Source organism: Marmota flaviventris, chromosome 8, assembly GCF_047511675.1.
Source record: "Marmota flaviventris isolate mMarFla1 chromosome 8, mMarFla1.hap1, whole genome shotgun sequence".
Lineage (NCBI taxonomy): Eukaryota > Metazoa > Chordata > Mammalia > Rodentia > Sciuridae > Marmota > Marmota flaviventris.
In genome coordinates this window covers 13,177,208-13,196,685 of record NC_092505.1, presented here as the reverse complement: position 1 = coordinate 13,196,685, position 19,478 = coordinate 13,177,208, and the positions used below count along the sequence as shown (strand labels likewise).

The 19,478-nt window shown below is 38.1% G+C and overlaps 1 protein-coding gene and 1 pseudogene across 1 annotated transcript; both read right to left on the bottom strand.

Moving 5' to 3' along the window:
* Positions 1–8,182: 8,182 nt before the first annotated feature.
* Krtap27-1 (keratin associated protein 27-1) lies at positions 8,183–8,800 on the bottom strand. Its single transcript, XM_027929071.2, has one exon. The coding sequence runs from the start codon at positions 8,798–8,800 to the stop codon at positions 8,183–8,185; it is 618 nt and encodes a 205-aa protein (XP_027784872.2).
* A 9,641-nt stretch (positions 8,801–18,441) lies between these two features.
* LOC114087784 (keratin-associated protein 13-1-like) lies at positions 18,442–19,062 on the bottom strand (annotated as a pseudogene).
* Between the last annotated feature and the right edge of the window lie 416 nt (positions 19,063–19,478).

Here is a 19,478-nt window from a genome sequence, read left to right as displayed (position 1 = left end):
TACTCTGAGGGATGGTTTTGCTGATTTAGAGGGATCAGCTACAAAGGGAGACCAGCTCCACCAATCTAATGGTGGAAGACAAGATCCCGAATTCTGGGATCTTGCTTATGGTAGTCTTACTTGAATGCTATCTGAAAAGTACTGGGTCTATTTTGTTGCAATCTCTTTAGGACAAACTAATCTGAGTAGTCACTTCAGTAGAATACTTGTTTGAAAGTTCACCAGGAACATTTGTGTAGACACAATGGCTGGATGTTGTAAGGGAAGTTATCCACCTAAGGGTCTTGTATTTCTGGAACCAGAATTTCTGGTTCCTTTTGTTCTGAATTATTTTTTCAAGAATGTTTGTATAGAAAAAAAGCCTTGGAAAGTAGATATAGTTTTTCTGTCTGGGGTGAATGCCAAGCATGCTGTCAATTATCATGTCCAAATTCCAGGGTTCCTAAGCTTAGAGTTTCTCTGCTTTAAAACAACTCACTGCAAATGCTGATGTAACTCATCCTTGTGGGGACTGGAGCTCAGGGAACTGGTGAAAATACTCAATTCAGGATTCTGCTATTGACATGAATAGCATGTTTTTGCCTCTGACCTAGGTGTCTCAAGTTTGCTGCTATCATTCATGAAGCTTTGACATTTTAAAAACTTGTTGGTATGAAAGTAGGGTAAATAATATGACTTTTCTCCCTTTTCATTGCCTATTTCCAGTGACTGCTATTTTCTAGTTGAAATAATGGCACTGCCGTGTCATCATGATAATCAACTCTTCTGCTTTAACAATTACTTAATAAGACATAGGATTTGGGGTAGCAATGCATTTGTCATAGCAATATTACAATGATAGGCAATTTAGGAAGCAAGAGCTAGTAGAGATTAATTAAATTTATTAGGAGATAAAGAAACTTGATGCCACATTGAAAATACATCCTAAAGTCTTAAATGACATGAAAAGAAAAATCTGACAGAAATGACATAAATGTGAAGCATGCTGTAGTGAAGAAACAGTCTTGAGGCTGAATGGTAGAGCAACAGATGGGTCTAATAGAATTTTTACCAAAGCCGTCCAGCTGCACGGATGAGAAGGCCCGTCCCTCCAACTATGCCAGGTAGAATTGTTGGCATACTTTATTTAGCAGTTGGCAACCATGAGGGATGACTCAAAATGCAAGAGGCGTGGAACACCAAGCTCATTTGTTAACAAGCTAAGCGGTCCACTAGGGGTCAGCAGCTGCTTACTCCCAGGCATGGCTGAGTCATATGATGCCTTCCAGAGGACAACAGAGTCAGGGACCTGGGACCTGAGCTGAGACCTGGGAATCCTGGGACAGCCATTGCTGCCATAGTAGCTCAACATTTTTTGAGTGCAGATTACTAGATGAAAGGATTAAAGACTTAGGGAGAAAAGGGCAGAGGATGATTGTACAGACACATCATAAGTAGAACTGAGTAGGAGCAGTTTCACAGGACTGGATACAGCACACAGGTTGGCAGCCAGAGGTTCCCCTTAGGAGTCTTGGCAGCTGTTCAGAAACTGGATTCTTTGCTGTGGCTGATACTGGGTTAGCAGAGGGCACCTTCGAGACTCACATGGAGGAAAGGGCTATTAGAGGAGATGACAGAAACTGTAACTTGGCAATGACCCCTGAGGGAATGACAGCTGTAGTTTCCAGCTGAGCAATTACCCAAAGACAAGATGACCTTCGTTTTGTTTCTAGGCAAAGCAGCCACACTTACTGAGTACTATTTCCCCTTCTGTTCTGTGGTTTCTAGAAGGTTTTAGTAATGGCTATTGGCATCTAGTGTAGAATTTATTCTGACTCACTGTCTCAAACATGATGATGAATGCAACTTGACTCTTTAGATGTCAGGGATGATGCCATGGTCCTCAAAATTTACTCATTGGATCTTTAAAGTTAGGTATCCATGGTCTTATTTGCCATTTAGCAAGCCATACATTTAGAAAAGTAATGTTCTACAAATTTTTATTAAATGATATTTAAAATTCTTTGGCTAGATTAATGTTTATCAGAGTTAGCATGTATTAACTCAGATATGCCACATTTATAATCTAATAAATGTTTTTTATGTGCTATATGCAGCGTTTAATGTACATATAGGTGTCATTAACGATTATTGTGCTTAGTACATTTAAACATACTTAATAAACTTCTCAGGAAGGGCACTTTGAGGTATAGTCAATGGGGCACTAAAATGAATGTCACAAGGCCTGAATTCTAGCCCTGACCCTGCTGATTATGAGCTGTATGTACTTGAATAAGACATTTAATCTTGGCAGGTGTATTTACTCAGCTACATAATGAGTGAGGCAGACTAAAGATCTCTTACACATTTAGATATAATTATGATTCTGTGAAAACATAACTGTATTAAAAATGAGGACACATAAATAAGACCAAGCAGAAAAGATCAATTAGTCTTTTTTTTGTGAACACTTTAGCCATCAGCATTTCGCTTGACACCCTGAGGAAGTCTTGGGCAATATGTAGCTCTGATTAGACATCATTCAGAGCAAAGCACAGCTTGGGCTGATATTCATCCTGGGAGGAAAGTTCAATGGCTCAGAGTGCTGGATATGGTTTTTTGATTGTTTCGCATTCCATTTGCTGCCTCAGGGCCCCAGAGCACTGGCCTTGTATTAAAGTCCCTACTGGACCCTTCTCAAGATCAATGTTTTGATCTCCTCAGTCATTCACTGCAGGAAATTAAGCCAGACTCCTGGGGACCAAGCGGCCATCAGCTGTAGCCCCAGGGAAAGAGGAAAGTGGGAGCAGATACACTTTCAGCAACTTGCTGAACAAATATAGACTTGAAAAATGAAAACGACATTGAGGAAGCTACTGCCATTTTTCCAAAGACATGTATTTTTTTCAGTGGTAACGGATGTTTTAACTTTAAGCTGGTTAGTACTCTTGTAAATACTACAAACCCTTACTTTGGTTTATTGTATATCTCATCCTTAAATGAGTACATTGTATTGCAGCCTTTGTGAATATCGACACTGGTTAAATTTAACTTTTTTCTTATTTTATTCTCTACTGTACTTTAATAAAATATGAGGTCTAAGGAAGGTACTGTATTCTTGAAAAGTTCAATGTGCATTCTTAGATAGGTTTGCTGACATAGAAAGTGCCAATGTGAATGCTAAGGGGAAAAGAAAAACAATAGTTAATAACCCTTGTATAAATTTTGAATTGTTTATACCAGAAGAGGGATTTTTAATCCTGGTTTATCACTGTACATAGTCAATTTAAGTTGGGAGCATGCCCCTGCCCATGAAGTACAATGAGAAGGCAGTGAACTGCTAAGTAGGGGCTATTCTTAGCCTTCTCTTTGATTTTCAGTCTCTTTTTCTCATTATCTTTGCCTATTACTATTTACTGACCTCCTGCAGGGGCATTGGCCCAGTGTTTGAAGTGATTGCATATTGAGTAATAGCAAAATAGAAACTGGCTTAACCATTTTCAGATATTTACCCTTGAGATTTCTTAGTTCTCGTGTGTGAAGGTAATAGCATTGGTTTTGCCTTTGGGCTCCAAGGAACACTTTTCTTTTTGAATCTCATTAGTACATTTGTTTCCATAAAGTTAGTGAAAGTTACACAAAAAGCCAGGCAAAGTACTTTCTACTCTGCAACCACAAAACTTTTCTTTTAATTTGAATTTTAGGTACTTATTGTGCTATCGAGAGTGGATTTTATCTCTTATCAATGCCAAAGATCTGTGTAACTTGGAATGATGAATTATTAATTTTTCAAAGAAGTATAATGCCCTCACTTTGTGTTGAGTGATTCTATCTTAATTACATTTTTTTTCAATCAAGTATCATTTTGAGTACAAGTGGAAGGACCTGGAACAAATGAAATGATTTCAAGCTGAGTCAGTCAGTCTTGAAGGTAGAAACAGGAAGTAGAGCTAGGAAGGAGATTCTGTACTAAGAAAGGTGTGTCTCATACAACTTGGAACGAAGTCCTTCTCCCATCTCTATTAGTGTCTACATCAAGCTTACGAAAAGAACTCACAGCAATCCCTGAAAGATGTGTGACATGACAAAATTAAGATAACAAAGCCTATATTGTAGGAGAGTCTGACTCCATGCCAACTCAACACCTTCCCTGGCACCTGAACTTTGCCAAATTCATGTGATCTGAAGAAAATAATATTTATTACTTTAAGAGATATTTCAAGTACATGTTTTACAAAACTCTTCTAAATATATGTTCCTTTCCACTATTATATTCATCCCTGAATTATATATAAGCCACAAGTCAGCTATATATAGTTCTCTCAATCTCCCTAAGAGACCTAACTTGAGCTTTGATGCCTAGATCGTGTGTTAAAAATCTTGTTCTGCATTTATAACCTAAATTGGAAAACTTTTTCAATTTATCTGAACCTTCAACTTCACTTGAAAAGTTTGCATTAAAAAATAGCACTCATTCTACAAAATTACATTTAAAATGACAAGACACATATAAAATGCTTGGTAAATAAGTGCTTGATCACTAAGAGCTTTGCTATGGCTCTTGGAACAGCATTGTAGAAGAAAGTGATTGTTCTTGATGGTCATGATTCTTAACTTCTAGGAGAGGAGTACATAGTTATGTCACTTATGTCCCCAGTACCAAAAATCAAGTCCTGTTGGAATCTTTCTGTGAAGAGACACTCTCTCTCTCTCTCTCTCTCTCTCTCTCTCTCTCTCTCTCTCTCTCTTTCCTTAATTTATTGGTTCTTTTTAGTTTATATGACTGAAGTAAGCCCCATTCCCCTAAAACCAAAGGTTGAATGTTTTCTCTAATAGGTTGAAGTTCTTAAGTCTCTTATTTTATGATGAATATTCTGTAGCATTCACCATGTTGTTTTCATATTTATTGAAAGCGAGTTCTGCATAGAATATACAGGTTATGTTCCATAATGCTTATGCCCTTTGTGAAAATGCAATGGAAGGGTTTCTTAGTTTCTGACCTGGGGTATAAATGCAGTGCACGCAATTATAAAGTAAACCAAGGTTGGATCCAAGAGTCAAATATCAAATAAAGTATCAAAGCGTATCTACAACATACTGTAAACATATCACGTAATAAACATTCCACAAGTATTTAATTGGCATTATATCACTTAGCTGCCATAATCACCTATTGAATCAGGCATTATTTTCTCCATTTTATAGTGAAAAATTTAGTCTGAAATGTCAGGGCACACAGCTAATAATTGAAAAATTTTGGAATTGAGCAAGGCCTTGTAATGATCTTCCCCTTACACTAAATTTTCTAGCAAGATCTTTTCATGCAATCATACTACTATTTATTCAAATATCAATAGTCTTTTGTACTTGAATCCACACAATTTGTCTCTATGATGAGCTCAAATTTGCTTTATGTTGGGTTAGGTTCAATATTGGCCACTTCTTCAGCTGACTTCTCTTTGGGGAAGAAGCCAAGCTCCGCTTGGGAAGGATGAGTCAAGGTCTAAAATGATGAACAGGATAGACTAGAAAATGAAACTCATTCAACACTGTTGCCTCTCTTTCCTAGCAATTTCCTATCCACCAACACATCCACTGCCCCCAGACAATTTTCAACAAAGTCCTGGCTTCTCGATAAGCTATGTCCATAAAGAAACATGTACTTGGAAGGCACCCACACTGGCTGTGTTTTTCCTCTTGTCTTCAGAAACAGTGGCTCAAATGAATTGAACTCCTTCCCAACAATCCAATTTGAGATTCATTAGCAACAGTCTTCATTGTGAAGAAATTTGATCTGTGTACACATGATTGGCTGTGATTGGAATCCTGAGAGGCTGCCATGAGACAAAGGCTCCCTTTGCTATTGCATTGCTGTGTTACAGCCACCACTGCTGTGGCCAAAAGCTTTACATCAATGTCTCTGGCTGCAGGGATGCTCTTCTGTTGACACTCTCTGTTACTATGGATGAGATCGAACAGTTTGGGGCCTCTCTTAGACAGCCCTCAGTTCTCCTTCCCTTCCACCCTCTCCAAACCACCTGTGTAAGCATTGGTTTATAGAATTTAGGTTTAAATCTTCCTTTTTAGTCTATAGTGTTCCATTAATCAGGGTTATCCAGAGAAACAGACCCAACCATATAGTGCACATGTGTGTATAAATTTCACAAATATATATGAAGAGATTAATTATGAAGAATGTTCACATGACTGTGAATAATGATTAAGATGGACTAAACTCGGCCATCTGTAGATTTGAAACCCAGGGAAGCTAGTGGTAGGACTCCAATCTGAGTATGAATACTGACAACCTTGGAGCTGATAATGCAAATACCACTTCAAGGGCAGGGAAGATCCAGGTTCCATCTCAAGCTGGAAGGCAGGAAACAAAACAGAATAAATCCCTCCTTCCTCTGCTTTTGCTTTTTTCAGGCCCTTGGTGGACTGAATGATACTCATATTAGGGAGGTCAATCTACTGAGTTCTTTGATTCAAATGCTTATATCATCCAGACAGAAACATTTTCACATTAAATACGTTTCCCATCTTTTGGTGACTGCCACTAACATGTTCTCTTATTCTGGTTCATAATATCGTCCAGTCAGACACATCCAGAAATGATATTTCATCTGCTGCCTCTTGACCTAATCAATTTGACACATGGAATCATCACTGCAAGCACCTGCAAAACTGACTGGTAAATTGTCAAGAGCATTAGCTTTGCCATAGATTCAGAGTTACTTGCCAGTCTCCTCTAATTGTTTATTAATCCTTTCCCTTGCATCTTCCAAAATTATGAAACAACTCATCTCTGTTTTGTGGGATGACTAAATTTCCTTTATATCAAGTTATCTGGTTTTATTTATTTATAAATTTCCATTCTTTCTTCTGTGCTGAGTTTATGACCTGACATCTCCATATGCTGATAACTTTTAGTTTATTACCATAAGCTCCCAAAGGCTGAATCCTCTCAAGTTTGAGGTTGAGGACACTGAGTTGTAGAGTGGTTAAATAACTTGCAAAGTTACAACTGGAATTCAAACAGCATTCACTCAGCACAGCTCAGACTTCAACCCCAGAAAGTATGTCTTCAAAACCCATGCTCTTAGTCACTCTGTCTGTTGCTCCCCTAAAGAAGAACAAAATCAAACCTTCATACCCATGCTATCTAATCAAAATAATGAATTCCACACATTCTGATTCCATGGTTTTACGATTTTCACATTAAGTATGTTTCCCATCTTTTAGTGACTGCCACTAATGTGTTCTCTTATTCTGGTTCATAGTAGAAAAAAATATACTTAAGAAACATATTCTTTTATTATTCAAATATTTATCATATTTTCATCAGGCAGAAATCATTTAAAACTTTTTAATGTAAAACTCACAAGAGTCATATAAAATAATATTTTGACAACAAGTCTATAATTCCAAATAAATTTATTTAACAGTATGAACATTTCCCCAACTTATAAATCACTTAAGAAATAGTGAAAAAGTAAAAGGAATAGCAGAATAGTGATGATACTAAATTTGAAATCAACATTTTTCAAAGATCTTTGGGGATTTTGTGGTCCTAGAGTCCATAGAAATGGAATTCAAATATACTTTTTAAGCAGTAGATTCCATCTCTTTGCTCACTTAGTTGTGTTTTGATGCAGTGGGTAAAATGGTGAATGGATAATGAACAGGCCCAGATTTTAGTTGTTTCTAATGTTAATAACTGCAGTCAGTCTCTGGCAGAGTTGAGCCTATTTGAATTCATAAGACTACATGGGCTTAGGTCTCTCTTAATTCTACCATTTATGGATTTCTGATTTATTAGCACATTGGTAAATAAGCAGATCCAATGTCAATCATTTCTAGAGATGGTAACTATTAGAACAAAGTGTAAGGTTAACTTTTGAAGGATTCATTTTATTCCCTGATAAAATTTATTGCTCTATAATAAATAATGTCTATTGATCTAAAATATATAACATGCTTTCCAATCCCAACATACCACCAGAAATCCCCCAAAGAGAAAAAAAGTCTTACTTTGGAGAGCGCAGAAGAAAAAGACAAGCTCATTTACTAATAAACACACAATATTTTACATTTAGAGAAATGAATATCCTAAATATCCTAAATATCACAGAAATCAATATATATATATATATATATATATATATATATATATATATATAATATCTTCTACAATTTTTTTTCACTTACTAGGCAATTGCAAACCACCAGTAACACAGCAAGTTGGCTCATAAGTGCTAGAAGATTCCAGAAGTTGTGGCTCAGGTGCAGCATCGACCAGAGGGCTACAGGAATTGTATGTAAGGGTCTGAGATTGGCATTGGCTAGATTCATATTCCAGAGTTTGGTGACACCTAGACACGGAAGACTTTAGTGGACGATACTGCAACATGTAGCTTGCAGGTTGGCATCTCTGGGCTACAAAAGCTGTGTGCCGATTGCTTGCTGGCTGGCAAGTCTGAGAAGCACTCTCCAGCACTGCTGCACAACTTCCTGGTGGGCATGTTGTCCTTTCACAGGGCTTGGAATTGGAACACGTTGTTTGGACAACTGAGGAGTGGCAGGTACTCTGTGCACAGGTATCCTCTCTGAACTGGTCCTGTTCACAATTGGTCACTTGGCAGCTGGTGGCTTCACTGCAGGTTTCTTGAGAGCTGTCCAAGAGCCAGGTTCTGTTGTGGCAGCTGCTGGGCAAACAAAACCCATCTTCAAAGCTTATAAGATTAGAGCCATGTACAATGGCAGAGAGTGGTGGGGCATTGCAGCAGCTCCTGAGTGACTGGCAGTGGCTCTCAGGCATATTGCTAAAACCCTTAGTTGAAGATGGTCAAAAGGACTCAACATGCCAAGTTTGAAGAGCAAATTTGTTGCAGGGGAGATTTTATACTACTCAGAAAATTGGGTGTTGGCTTTTTTCAGGACTTCTTTACACTTCATTGCTAAAGCTCATTGGAAGGATAACATCTCATTAGCACACTGTTTAGTTATATAGGAAATGATGTCTTATTAACAAAGATGCAAGTCCATTTTGGATCTTCAAAATGGCTTTCATGTTGGCTCCAAAGGTGACTCATTAGGGTGGGGTTTGTCAGATGCGAGTCCCTGCGTGTCATCCAAGCTGACAGTCTTTTTCCCTTAGCCACCAAGTTCACAAGTAGGTGAATAGCAATAATGAGTGTGGAAACTACCAATTGAATGCTGATTTACATTCAGCACTGGAGTTTTGAGAATGCCAACTGGGCAGATGTGGTAAGATAATGCAAAGACATTTTTAGACAGAGGTGGATTCAGTGGAGCCTGCATTCAGAACTTAGTCTCTCCAGGTGGTTGGGATGAGAGGGGACTCCACACAAGCAATTTTTTTCTCCTGTTCACTCAAAGTACTGGATGTGGTCATTGCCCTGCCAACCTCCCTCTGTGATGAAACTCTATTCCCCTCATCTCCTTGAAGGTCCTACAAGGAGCCTACTCCCATTAATGAGCCTATTCCCATTGCCATTTAGAAGCTACTGGTTCTTCCTCCAAATTGCCAATTGAATTTTTAAAAGGAAAATAGGTCATTTTCGCCTTTTCTCAATGCTCATACACATTGAATAAAATTTAACGAGGAAGGAATATCACTGTTGAAATAAAGGAAATGATTAAAGTCATAAAATTAGGTAAAAGAAGGTACATTATATTATTTATAATGTGCCCTATGGGAATGGGGGTTACAAAGCAGTTATTTCATTATAATTTTTAAATTGACATAATATTTGTATATATCTATGGAGTACAGGGGATAAATTGATACATGTATACAATGAATGATGATCAAGTCAGAGTAATGGACATATGTAGCTCACCAAATATTTGTCCTTTCTATGTGCTGAAAAACGTTGGACCCTTCTAGTTATTTTGAAATATATCATAGATTGTGTCAACTACACTTGCCCTACTCTTCTACAGAACACCAGGATTAGTTCCTCCTATCTAAATTTATTGGTTTCTAGTTTATAATATCTTTCCCTCCCACCTCCTCCATACTCTTCCTAGTCTCCAAATCCACTATTTCAGTAAATTTCAGCCTCTTTTTATTATCACTGTGCTTTATCACAAGCATTGTGCTTGTTTTTGTGCTTCTCAGGTTGATAGTTTTCCCTTGGAACAATTGTGTTTCTGATATGATTTTCGTTTGTATTTATTTTGGTTTTGGTCTGTGACTGCAGGCAGATGCTCACTTCCTACATGGTTTACATTTGCAGACAGCACTTAGCAGTTTCATGCCCACGACACAGAATCTGCCAGCATAATTTCTAGAACACATTCTACAATTTACCAAGCGCAACTTATGACAATGAAACTGAACAGAAATAATTCTTAGCACAGGGCCCTAGTCTTGTTTTCAGATCTGAAGAAACTGGAGAATATCTAGGCCATTTGAATAACTCTCCAAAAAAAACCATCCTTGATATTTGAAGGATTAGGGGTATTATCGTCTCAATATTTTCAGCTTGATTGACTGTGCACACGCAAATTATGGATAGTTTGAAAGACCATCAGTGTGTGTTTGAAGGTCCCTGAATACCTGCCATGAAAGCCCTACCATAAACCATTTGATTCTTAGGCAGATTGTATTTTATATGCTATTGAACAGAGGCTTCCACTGTAGCTTGGGACTGTCCCTACAGGGATTAAATTGTCCTTAGAATAGTTCTGCTTCCCTCAGCCTGGCCTGTAACACCTTATAACACCTGGTCACCCTCTTCTTCTGTTCCCACTCTGTCCTTTCCCTTGCTCAGCAAGGTTCTGGTCAGAGGCCTTCACTCAGCCCCTGAGTCCTTTGCCTCTGTGTCCTACACACAGTCAGCTGTTTGTTTGGCTCCTCACTGCTCCCCTCACCCCTCTATCTGAAGTTCTTTTCTTGATTCCAGTTTCAGAATTACCTCTCCACCACTGCATCTAAAGAAAGGATTCCTTTCTCAGGATCAATTTTTTTTTCTTTACCTTCAGAAGATTTAGGATGATTTTGTTTCCTTGTTGTCTCTGCCTCTACACTGTGCATTCATGAAGGCAAGAGCCTGCTCACCATTTCTTCACTATTTTATCTGCGACAGTGAGTCTCAATGCGGTGCCACATATTAAAATCTCCAGAAACGTGTTTGGAAAGATTAATGAATGGAAGGTGCTAAATACAAATGCATGCTAAACTGTAACTAGATGCATAGAGACATGCAGTTTTTTTCCCTGAATGCCTGCCATGAAAGCCCTACCATAAACCATATATTCCAAATGTTCAAGAATCAGCAAGGGTACTAAGCTTAAAAACAAAGCAAAACAAAACCATAACAACAACAAACACTCACCTATGCCTACATTTTAGCTCTCTTTTTGTGGGGGAAAAAAAGAGTAAGATTACCAAGAAAGCCACTTATTAGTAGTACACAAGCTGACATCAATTACCTTAAAGTAATGTTTCACTGTATGTAGGTATGTTTTCAAAAGCTTTTACGATGAAAAGAGCAGTACTTTTCACTGCAGTCAGAGTCCTGTTGCCAAATTGTGTGGGTAAAGCAGAAAATCAAGCAGGATGGAATTCTCACACAGTTGTGTCCAACTGACAGCCCTGCTATTAACCTCACAACGTGTAGTAAATTAGCGCAGGTCCATGCAGCTCCGAGTGTCCAAATGTTCAAATGGTGACGTTAGGTTTGTCATATGTCAATAAGAGCATTCCCTAAGTTCTTTTCTCTTTGGGATAAGACACTCACTTGCACATTCTATTTAATTGCTGAGTTAGTAGGTATTTCAACATATAATTTTCATTGAATTAGTATATGTCCATATAGATTTCAGTCATCGCTGGATTTATAGAGGGAGTTCCCTGGCTGTTACTATGGAATGGTGAAGGCTAGAGTGATTGGTCACCTTGGATCTGTTTCATGCAGCCTACTAAAAACTAAGTATTAGCTTGGTAGGCACTTGGGTGATGATGGTAATGTAGCCTATTTCTTAGTATTCTTGAGAAATAGACAAAACTAATTTCTTCATTGCATATAGTGACTGGATACTAAAAGGTTGCCCAGTTCTCTCGCTGGCTTCTGCTGGTCTTGAAATAAAAATGATTACAGCTGCAGGGACACCACCTAACCACCAGAGGGCGGAATATTACAATTTGGTATGGGAAGCAATCAAAAGGATCTAGAGCCAAAATGCCCGCATTCTAAATGAGACCTATAGTCACAAACTGCAACCTTTAATAATTGTCTTAAGCTTCTTTGACCTGATTACTTCATCAGGTCAAAGACTACAAACCAACTGATTGAATAAAGTTTTGTTTGTGGTACCAGATTGCCCATGATATACTGTGTGGCACATAAATAAAAGTAGCTATTATTTCTGAACAGGGTAAGGATCTTCAAGCAGACACTTCCCATAGCATTATTAATCTGGGATAAATTATAAGAGCATATAAACATAGTATGTTTTTCGTGTTTAGGATTACACTGTAGGACTGTAGTGTGCTTGGCATGCACGTATGAGATTTTAAGTTCAATTCCCAGCACTTGAAAAAACAAGAAGTGTAAGGTTATGTTGTTTTTGTCTGTAGTTTTTCACATTCCAATATTTTTTAAAGGTTGAATCATTCCCATTAGAGACAGAGACTTAGTTAGTATCCATCTCTCAAGAGCTTATCACTTGGTTTGTGCTACTGATTGAGCAAGGTCATTTTTTATAAATTTTATATTTGATTATGTGGCTATGCCAGAGTTCAAACCACTTGTTCAGTCACATTAAAGTAAAATAAAATAAAATGTTCAATTTTCTTAGATAATATATTTCATGCCCCACTCCCAGGATTTTTTTTCTTCATCCTTCTCCAGTTTTTTGTCATCCACCAAATGTATGCCAAGTGGCCTAAATTAATGTACACCATTATCCATGTCAGAAGTCACCCATGTAGAGACCTTGCCCAGCAGTGAAAAAATGCTGAGCCAAGAGGGAAGAGCACCAGGATGTGGCTCCTTGCCTTGATGGTCCCATTCATTCACATACAGGCTTTGGCCTGTCACTCTGCCTCCACAAATACCCTAGAATTCAAATAAGAAGCTCTCTGTGGTCTTTTCCAGTTATTACGACCTATGCCTTTCTCTCAGAATCTCCATATCACAGTTGAAAGGGACATTGAATGATGTGTTGTCCCTTCCACCCACTGAATAAATCCTCACTTTCATTTAAGACCATCTAACCCTTATTGAGACTACTTACCAAATTTTAACAGGACAAAAAACAAGATGGAAGTCAGTGGACTATGAGACACCATACATGCTGGCAGAAATTCACAACTTCATAATGAATGATCTAATTGTATTTGAGAATAACAACAGAGAAACAGAACAAAAAGGAAACTCTTCTGGCCAATCACACATTGCTCTTCCCCAAAAGAGTTTGGTTGAAGGGAACAACTAAATTTTGCTACATGTAACATTCTATGCAGTAAATTATGTAGAATCTACCCCTTCTCAGACACTGTAATGCATATGGAATGAGAATGATTTTAGGCTCTGGAATACTTCAAAACTATGTCACTATGACAATAATAATGATGTTTATGCCAACAGCCCCATGCAACTTTCTCTGTTTCTAATAATAAATAGATCTTTTGAATGTAAGAATAAAAGGAACCACAAGTAACAGCATTTCCTCTCTTAAGTAATTTTGAATTCCGTGTATATGTGTGTGTGTGTGTGTGTGTGTGTGTGTGTGTGTGTGTGTGTAGGGGGTAATTCTTGGTCATTTTCAATTCAGTTGTATCAGACTTTGATTCAAGCAACCCAAAAGAGAAAGGAAAAAAAGGAAAAGAAGAAGAAAAACGTTAGAGGACAACAGTGTCGGTGCATGTCATAATGATAAATGGTAAGGGGGGGAAAATGAGCCATGGCACCTTTACCTTCTGAGTTCACAGTTCATATTCTCTGATCCCTGTACCATTATGTCTTGGAAGTGAAAGTATCATGGCTTATAACAATTATATACTTATTTTGGTTCCATTCCCTGGATGCACATGCCTACCTGCCTCGGAGATTTGTTGAGTGATGTTATTTTTCTGCTATCCTGAGAACCAGAAATGTGAATTTGTTTTTGAGTTCTCTCACATGTGTGGGTGATGCATTTGTAATAATGTATCATTGAGATTGCATTAAATCAATTTTGATGATAATGATAATCAGAGGATTGATGACAACTAGCTCATCTAACAGGAGCTCAAGGCAAAAAATGAATGCATGTTGAACGCAGTGACATAATATATCTCCAGGATTGTCACACTACTTCTATTTCTTTCATTTATTTATGCAATCATTCCTACTGAGTATTTACTACTCGTAAGATTCTGCTAGACTAAATTATGTTTTGTGCATTCAAGTTACAATAAGATTAAACAGCATACTGATTAAATGCAGTAATATTAGCAATGGGAATATTAAAAATAGTGGCTTTGTCATTAAAGAAATATAAGTGCATATATGCTATCATTGTGAAGGGAATAATCAACTCTCCTGATTGTGGGGTCTATCTGGAAGGGTTGAGGAAAGATAATATTTCCATGGGCTCTGAAGGAGAAAATAAAGGTGGCTTTCCTTGTAGATGTTCTAGACTATATGAGGTCAGCTCTGCCCAATGTGTTGAAAGAATTGGAAGAAGGAAGCTTTGATGGGGTGAAGGTTGGTAAACTGTATGTAGATGAGGAGGGAAGACAACTGGATGGACAGAGGGCAGAAATAGGCTTCAAACTGAGATTATATTAAGGGGACCTCATTGAGAAGGGTTACCATTACCGTTTAAGGTTTTTAAATGAGTGTTTAATTTACAAACACCTTAGTTTTCCAGTAACAGAAATTGTAATTCAAAAAGGCTTGATCAATTACATGATGTAATGGCTTGCATAAATCCAAGGCCAGAAGTTACATGGTTCAAACTTTGTTCCTCTTGGTTTTGGATTTTTCCATGTAGGGGTTTAATTTAATTTTATATTAAGGTCATATAAAATAATGACCCAGCATTTCACATGGCAAATGCAGAGGCAGTGAGAGCTGCTTCAAGAAACCCCATGAGAAAAACTCTTGCAGAAACAGCTCCTCCACCACTCCTTGTTTCTCGTGGGTTATGTCAGATCCCATGCTCATACTTTCCTGGAGCAAGCTCTTTCAGTGGGGAGGCACCTGCCACGGATTTGCTGGATCCAGTGCTGAGAAGTGGAGAATGCTGTGTTCATTTAAAGGGCAGCCTGGTAAGATGAGGAGAGACACACAAGCAAAAATCTAAGTGTCATAGCAGGAGGAGAGGGGAGGAAAACAACCGAGGGGAAATGGACATGGACTACCCACATCCCTTTATATATTTTTATTTCTGTATTTCTGCTTATATATTTGAATATGGAGATGCCTGTGTTTTCCTTATCGAGAGACTCTAATAGACTATCTAGTTATTACATGCAAAGCCAAATCCAGAATCTCAAGAGGTAAAGACTTTCTTCAATCTGGATTATCTACCCATGACACTGCCATCTTTTACACTGTTGTCAGATGACTTCAACTTGTAGACAGATGGTCTTATAGTGACCAAATAGAAGAAACAGAGTTAATTATCAACATAAGAAATCTTAGAACTTCATTCATTTTCTTGTAATAGAATGCATACCCATTTAATTTTGTTCATACCTAAAATATTCGTTTCATTAATGAGCCACTGCAGTCACGTAAAGTCAAAACCTCAGCATTCTCTTGTGGCTTATACAAGTCTGGGAAGGAGGTTCAGGAAATCTATTTTGACATATATCTCATCAAAACTTGCCAGATAACACTTCCTGAAGCATCACTGAAACTTCTCTTTTTTGGATCTTGTCCAATAGTAGTTTAACCAGAGTGAAGTATCCTAATTAGGCTGAAATGATCATAAAAAATTAGAGGGTAACCTGTCCAAGTTCTGATTCTACATGGCAGAAATTCCTAGCAACTATCTCTGTGTTGTTAGAAAAGTCTTCTCATCAGGAAGTCTACTCCTGCTCCTCAAATTAAATATTTCATTTTTAGACAAAGAAAATAGATTTGGAATTCCAAATATACATCTCAAAAAGAAAGAGTAAACAGCAACTACCTTGATCTAATATTAAAGGAATTTATTTGAAGTAAAAGCTTGACCTCTTGCTCCTTTTTTAAAAAAAAAAAAAAAACAGAGGATTGAACTCAGGGGCACTTAACCATGAGCCACATCCTCAGCCCTTTTTATTTTTTAATTTCTTTTATTTTGAAACAGGTTCTCACTAGGTTTGAACTTCCTTCCTCAGCCTCCTGAGCTGCTGAGATTATAGGCATGCACCATCATGCCTGGCTCTTGCTCCATTTTTAACCAGAGAAGCAGGGGAGGCTCCATAAAATAGGAGAAAAAGAGATGGATATGCTATGAGATGAAAATTATTTTACTATTAATAGAATTATTCTTTTGATTATTGTTCTTCTAGGTGGTCAAATTTAGGATCTAGCTAGAGGACAGCTGAGATGACTTTGAAAAAGTAATTATAAAGTCCTTAAATTAAAAGTTAGAAGTTAGATCCATAAGCTTGTCTGTAGGAAGAAAACTGGAAGGTCCTAGAAAAAAAAAAAAAAACTATGTTGGTCAACAGATTCTGGATCCATAGCCCAGAGAAAGGAAGTCACTGGATTCACAATCTAGTAAGTAGCACCTTCTACAATCATTGACCAGGCAGCAACTACTGCTGGACCCAAAGCCCAGAGATGCAATGTTAAGTCAACTGGGACTAACTGTAGAGTGTGGAGGTCTTTGGGCAATAGTAGGACACCTGGCACCGGTTGGATATCCATAGGGTGGCTGGCATAGGGTACCCCAGAAATTAAGGTAATGATTTTTGTTCAATTAAAGCTAATAGAAATAATAGAATATCAACTTTATAATTTTCATCCTTGAGTCCAGTTTTATGGTATTCTTTATTTGCTATACTTCAATAAGTAGAACATATTGAATAATTATCAGTAAGATTCAGGCATTTGATTACTTTACCAGGAAATATTGGGTGACTTCAAGAAAATATACTAAAAAAATCATACATTATCATTTTAATTTTTTTCAGTTCGATTTTGCTTCATCTATAACCATAACATATAAATCTATTTTTCTCTGCATTTCTAATAGAACTCTCAAAACTCTCAAACAGTCTATTACATTAGACCTTGTGGCTTAGACTTAAGGATCTGCATTTTTGAGGAATCAGTTTAATTTCTACATCTAGTTTTAACTAACAAAAGTATATATATTCAAACAATATCTTTTTACTTCCACATTTTGAGAAAGAAAAATATCTAAGGCTTTTGAAAGTTTTGTTCAAATCCCTAACTTCATAGAGTTTCAAAGCCTATTTTACTATGCATGTGAATAATTTAATAATAATCCCTTTACTATTTCACCACCAATACCCTAACAAAACAAACCAACCTGGATACCAAAGCAATAAATTGATCAGGTTGAATTTTCAGTTTTCCTAGAATTTGGGAAGAAAATCCAACAATATAAATTGCATCTTAAATGAATATTTTATTTTGAGTGAGTACATTCATTACAGGGTTTCTCAAATGATGTATGTGAGCAAGTGTTTGTGGTCAATGTTAGGGTCAGAAATTGACAACCAGGGAACAAGAGGGCCATTTTTGTATATAAGGAAGAGGGTAAGGATTGGGAGAGGAGTTACTGATGACATTGGTCAACAAGATTAGAACTTAGTAAGATGATTGATAGAACCCAGATTCAGATGCACAGGTTGGTCTGTGGCAAGACACCTGGCAAGGTCTGGAAGCCCATAGGGTGAGTGGCAGAGCCCAGATTCATAGCCCAGGGAAAGGGAAGCCGCTGACTCTGTCATCCAGGTGTCTAAACCCATTAGATCCACATCCTGATTAGTAGTATTTTCTAGATCCACAGCCCAGGGAGTGGCGACAGCTGCTTATCCCAAAAGTCAGAGAACCACTGCCATCGCTGCCAGGGGACTTATGGTGGAATAGGTTTCCTATAGAAGGTAATCTAAGAAACTGGAGACTCAAAGGCAAATGCTAAGTCAAACTTTGAAAATAAAAATAAAAAAGCACAGTCACATATGTTATGCGAGAGTCAATGAGTTTATTAGGTAAAATATAACTGAAGTTTCATAAATGTTATAGGATGAATTTATGTATTAATGAATTACTTGTTTCTAAATTATAGACATTGGACTCTACACTTTGGTCATTCATTAATTTCACAGCCTGAAAGTGCTAGTTTGTTAGCTTGTGCTTGATGCCAGAGAAAGTGTGCAGGGAGAGGTTAGTGAATATTGCTGAGAAACTAAGAACAGCAGCTCTGAGTAGATACTGAGATATTTGGCTTGAAAGGTCTGGAAATTCAGCAAATTTATCTCTAGAAGGCTGACCCACAGGTTGGTCTGTAACAAGAAGACTGGAAGCTCCTAGAAGCCACATAGGTTGGGTGGTGGAATCCAGATCCATAGCCCAGGGAAGGGCAGTCATGGATTCTATAACTCAGAGGTTTGAAGTGGATGGATCCATAGCCCGAGGGATAGCAGCTCCTTGATTGGTAGCCCAGAGAACAGGAACTTCTAGATCCATAGCCCAAGGAATGGCAGCATCCAGAAACATGGCCTAAGGAATGGCAGCTTCTAGATCCATAGCCCAGAGAGTGGCAGCTTCTAGATCCGAAGCCCAGTGAGTGGCAATTGCTGGACCCAAAGCCCAGAGATCCAGCATAGGTCCCCTGGCAGGGACTGCAGTGGGTGAAGGTCCTTGGGTGGTAGCAGGTCCTGGACACCACACAGGAATTCTGGCATCCTGAGGGCCTGTGGAAGATCTCCTGACAGCCCCTGTAGTGAGAGGAGCCCAGGTGGCAGGTCCTGGGATGGTGGAAGTTGGTGGTATAGACCAGGTTGCTGGGGTAGGAGGAAGAACAGAAGGAGTGTGAATAGGGCAGATGGTTGCCGAAGGAGTGGGAAGAGAAGTCTCCAAAGCAGCAGCTGTGGGACATGCTGAGAGAAGATGTGAGCTCAGCTCAGTTACAGAGAAATGATACTCGAATGCCCCTGAGTACTCCTAGTGGTGTTTATATACCCTCACTCTGGGGGTGTGATGCAATATCAGAGACCCTGCCCATTCCTGTGCATGTGTTTTCATGAAATGACTAATTAACCTATCCTCTAATTGTAATTGAACTCATTCACGTGTCCTTAACTGTAGTTTGATCATTCTGATTTATAGAAGCCACTCTGCTTCTCTCTGTCTCTTGTGTGGTTTGCTTTTTTAAACATTGGTCATGGATTATCCAGTACCCCGCTCCTTCATTCAGTTTAACTGTGGGTATTTTGAGCATGAGTGTACATAATTTTCAATAGTAATATGCTCCTAACAGTCATCAATACCCATCCCTCTAATTATTTTCATATG

Coding starts and splice junctions, on each gene's coding strand:
- Krtap27-1 (XM_027929071.2), bottom strand. CDS start 8,800: ATGCCTGAGAGCCACTGCCAGTCACTCAGGAGCTGCTGCAATGCCCCA.